At 42.9% G+C, this 4,829-nt stretch overlaps 1 protein-coding gene across 1 annotated transcript; it reads right to left on the reverse strand.

The window, feature by feature from the left end:
* Positions 1 to 291: 291 nt before the first annotated feature.
* LOC132584364 (anti-apoptotic protein NR13-like) lies at positions 292 to 828 on the reverse strand. The gene has a single exon (XM_060256233.1). It carries the CDS (start codon positions 826 to 828, stop codon positions 292 to 294), a length of 537 nt encoding a protein of 178 aa, XP_060112216.1.
* Between the last annotated feature and the right edge of the window lie 4,001 nt (positions 829 to 4,829).

Genomic DNA, 4,829 nt, shown 5'->3' on the forward strand with positions numbered 1-4,829 from the left:
ATCGTTACGTCGATTGCACCGCAAGGTCATCTAGCGTATTTTAGCATAACGTCTCAGTTCTCTAGAATGGAACTAACAAAACATACAAACTTAGGATCTGAACAATCTTTGTTTCCATTTGTTTGGTTTTTTAACGTTGCCAAGGTGGGTTGTGCTTCATTTAAACATTCAGGCCTAGACACCGATTTAAGCAACGTTATTAAAATGGTAAAAATATAGAGCGGACTCATCACGGGTACTTGTTCATAGTTTCATCGCGCTTGTTCATAGTTTCGAGTTCACGATGTACTTTTATCGCACAGCCATGAGGAAAGCTAATCCTGCTAGGACAAATCCGGCGGTCGCTATGATAGTGTTGCTTTTGGTATCGCACCGGCTGATTGAATCAGAACCGTGTTTGTTGAAGTAGCGGTAGAACCCTTCCCAGCCACCATGCGCCTCCAGCCACTCGCGCTTCTCCACAGACAGATAGATGACCAATGCTTCTGTCAGGCCGCCGATCTCCTCGTGGGCCCCCCGCTCAGCCAGAGCTGTTGCCAAGGTGCCGGTGAACACAAACAGCGCCACTACTCGACCCCAGTTAAGCCCGCCATCAGATGCCATCTGCGCCGCCACACGTCTCAAATGGACGCCTGCCCTACCAGGCTCCACCAAGATTGCTGTGGAGCAAATGGAGTGAAAGAATGTCTTCTCACGGCTCTCCAGCTCGTCAGCCACTCTCCGCAGGGTCTTGGCCGTGTAGCTGTGAGACAGCACCGAACCACTCAGGTTGTGTCGCAAGTACCCATCCACCAGTCGCCTTGTCTCGGCTGTCAGATCGCTCAGCATAGCGACTCTTCGATGACTGCCTATGAATACGTCGACCCACTCCAACCGTGCCCCAATACCGCCGGTTCTATACAGATATGGTTTTACAACCTACTTTCCCCCAATCGGTAGGTTTCTTACAAACCGAGAAGCCGACAAATTAAGCATCCGTAATAGAAATGTAGAGGAAGTACCGGCCGAAAGAACACGGGTAAAAGAATGATGGGATTACCTACGTGTATAGACAAGGAACATACCCCCCCCCTTTCCCTAACATGATCCAGCGGCGGCCTATAACGCTGTTGCTCGTGTGTTACTTTGTAATATGTTTATTGCACCCCAACCTGATTCCGGCCTCCCCCCATTCTCACCTTTTCCCATTATGCTCACCCTCGGCCCCTTTGATTCGTAGCCATCTTTACAGAATATTACACCCGCTTTCCTATATAAAATCAGATAGACTCCCTCCGTTTCTTGCCCCGTTTGCCCCAGCTAATTTTAATCCGCCCAAGCAAACGCCGAAGAAACCTATCCTCCCACGATTGCGATCCACAGCCTTTACACCGTCACTCCTACCCTGTTCAATAGGTCATATTTACAGGGGAGTGTTTCACCGTAAAGTGAAAATAAAGAAAAAAAGCTTATATGTAATAACCGGCTGTGTCCGATTATTCAATGTATTTTTATACTTTGTTTCTTTGTTGCCCCAAGTGTTTTACAAAAAACCATTAGCCAAAAATTGGCATGATTATACATTATTAAAACAAACCAGGAGAAGGACTTTCTGTGTTGGCGGTATCGGCTGAGAGAAGAGACGGCCCCCGCCTTCAGCCGGGGCATAAGAACGGAACCGCTACAGAAAAAGACTTGCTCCGGCTTTTAAAGAACTTTTAAAGAGCTGTTCAGGATTATGTGGGGAAGAGCGTGCACGGTGTTGATTTTTTAAAGTAAGGAACCCGTGAAAACACGCTGTCGGTATTAGGACTTGTGTTTAAACAGCTCTCGGTCTATTTTAAGTTTTCTCGGTGCAGAGACGTTATTTTCAGCGTTATTGGTAAAACCATACGTCTATCGACGTATCGGCGTCAATCTCCCTCTTACTGATCAAAAGCGACCTCCCTAAATGCAACGTGATCTTTTTAATATCGAATATTTTTTAGTATCAAAATTTGCACAAACTCAACGGCTTCTAAATACATTTTTATTTTTATACATGTGAATGTATAAAATGTACATTTATTACAGAAAGTTTTTTAAATTTATTTACAAAAGGGGGAAAAGAAAGGTATTCACAGATGTGCCATTCTGAAATGTATTATGCAGAAATTTCTCAACAAGTGTCACATAGGGTCGGTGGCATTTCTGAAACAACGTTCTCAATTGTTCACAGGGGGTCGGGGATGTTCGTACGCCTTCCACCAGGTTGGCCAATGTTATGACATGATTCTTGTTAATACCACAACAATCAAGAAAACACGCAATAACCGTGATCACATACAACACGGGGCTCATATTCAGATTGCGACAAACATATCTTAAGTTCTCATCGTAAAAAGCAGAGGACCACGTCAAACATACATGAGAATTCTGTCCGGGTCTATCTAAAATGCATCCGTCACACATAGAATAAGAGAGATCGTTGGAGCAATAATTGAGAACAGAATAAGCGGTGGCAGTTATCAGTTTGTACATCGCAGAACGTGACTTTTGCTTGTCCACAGGTGGAACGTCTTCATCGGACACTCCCACGTATTTTTGCAGGACGGTTTGAATCGACGTCTGAACACCGGACAAGTCCACGAGACAAATTTTCTAAAAAAATCACAAACACACAAAATGAGAAAAGGAGTCTAAACAGAAACAACACAACCTTTTACACATCTTTCCCATGTTGTTCTACCCACCTTAAATGTATCTTGTTGTGACGGATTCACGGAGTCACAACTCTCACCATCCTGGAAACATCTACTCCGCTTCGATGTACAGGTTTCTGCCCCATCTTTCATTTTCTCGGGGGAAGCAAAAAGGCGTTTAGCAAGAACCGGCTGTACATTCTCCTTGTCAGAATCGGTGCTAGGTTTTTGAATCCTCGCTGTAGTTTTCCTCCTCACGGGTGCTCCGGGGGCCACGGGATTAAAAACAGACAGAGGTGTATTCGCCATGGTGGTACGGAGCCGTCAGAACGGCGCTCGGGTTTCCCGTATTTAAAGAGAATCCTGCGCCGACCCCCCCGCACCCGCTGGAGCGTTTGAACAACGGCGACTCCCCTATTGGTGACGGGCCGCGGAGCCGAATTCGCAGAAGGGGGGCCTATCTCGGGGTTGTCAAAAGTCAGAGTAACAAGGTTGTCTAACGTTATACATAGCGATCGCGTATTATATTTTATTCGATTATATACAGCGACCGTCTAAGACACGCGTAATCAAAACATCGAATTGCGCGGATGCTTTAGAAACTACCGCCGAGGGCCCCGATTTGCGTGCCTTTGTATTAAAACCGAAGCGCGCAAAACACGATCAAATAGCAATCTATGACAAAGGAACGGTCGTAACATTTCTCTATCCTCATCGCCTGCAGAAGTAATAAGGATAACGGCGGAGATGGGAGAGGGAAAAAGGGTGTCGTATAAACTAAAAATACAAAGCTGTAAAATAGAATTGAAAACTGCTGAAGAGTTGAATAATAAATATGATTGTTTCAAACGCAACAAATAAAAAGTTTGGTGGAAAGCGATGTTAAAACTGAAGGAATAAGATGAGAACAAACAGAAATGGGAAAAGTTCTGCTTGGAGACAATGAAAAATTAATTTCAAAAATCTATATGTTACTTTTAAAATGAAGTAGATGAAGTAGTGACATCTCAAATGATTAAGTGGGCAATTAATGTAAATAAAGAAATACAGACGGACACATGGGAATATTTGTGGAAGAACTCTATGAAACTTTCGACGTGTCAGAGTATTAAAGAAAATTGCTTTAAGATGATGTACAGGTGGTATATGACTCCTAAGAAAATTGGCAAAGATGAACAATAAGATGCCAGACAGATGTTGGAAATGTAAAAACATGAAGGTTCTTTCTACCGTATGCGGTGGACTTGTGAAAGAGCGAAAAAGTATTGGCGGATGATTCAACAAGAAATTTCTAGGATCTTGGGATATGAATTTAAGAAAGTCGCAGAGACTTTTCTGTTGGGATTACAAATGGAAAAATTTCCAAAAAGATAGAACTATAATTTGGTACTCGCTTTCAGCCGTTAGGACATTATATGCGTAGTTGTGGAAGCACGAAAAAATACCAGAGAAATGGGATTGGATTGTAAAAGTCATGACATTGTGTGAAATGAACGAATTAACAAGAATTTTAAGAGACTATGATTTAGAAGTTTTTAAGATGGAGTGGAAAATAAAAGGACGTTGAACAATTTTTTTGATAATGATGAAGTCTTAGAAAAAAAGAAGAATGTTAATTTTCATTTTTTATTAGTTAAGGATACCTTTAAACATTAGTACTTTAAGTAAATAGCACCGGCGGGGGTCAAGTAATGGGGGAGGGGTGGCTAGAAAGTAATATGTGGGATAGATAAAAGAAGTTATTAATGATGCAGGACATATAATTTGTTACCAAATAAAATTGTTTTAACCGTGAAACTCTGGTCGCTAGCAGAGGTTAGAACCGCTGTGCTGCAGCTTTTACCACTCTGCACCGCTGGGGCTCTTATTTCTCTAATTATCCGCGTGTAAATGTTTCATGGGAAACCTGAATATAATTGAATAGCCCAATTTTGTCAGAGCTTGGAAGCCGGTAGAGGTTAGCCGTGTAACAGTAGCCTCTGCGATCTCTTACAGCTGTCCAGCCCCCACATTTCATGGAAACCATTGTGGTGTAGTGCTTAGTTTTTACATCCTGTTTCCCTCCCTAATCATGATACCGAGCAGCTTATCAAATGGTTTTCCCCTTTTCCATTTTATCTTCGCAACAGTGACCTTGTGAGGTAGGCTAAGGCAGGAGAGCGTGATAGG

Source organism: Heteronotia binoei, chromosome 15 (genome assembly GCF_032191835.1).
Source record: "Heteronotia binoei isolate CCM8104 ecotype False Entrance Well chromosome 15, APGP_CSIRO_Hbin_v1, whole genome shotgun sequence".
Taxonomy (NCBI): domain Eukaryota; kingdom Metazoa; phylum Chordata; class Lepidosauria; order Squamata; family Gekkonidae; genus Heteronotia; species Heteronotia binoei.

What these genes read in the sequence shown, in the direction of transcription:
- LOC132584364 (XM_060256233.1), bottom strand. Translation starts at nt 828, where the DNA reads ATGCTGAGCGATCTGACAGCCGAGACAAGGCGACTGGTGGATGGGTAC.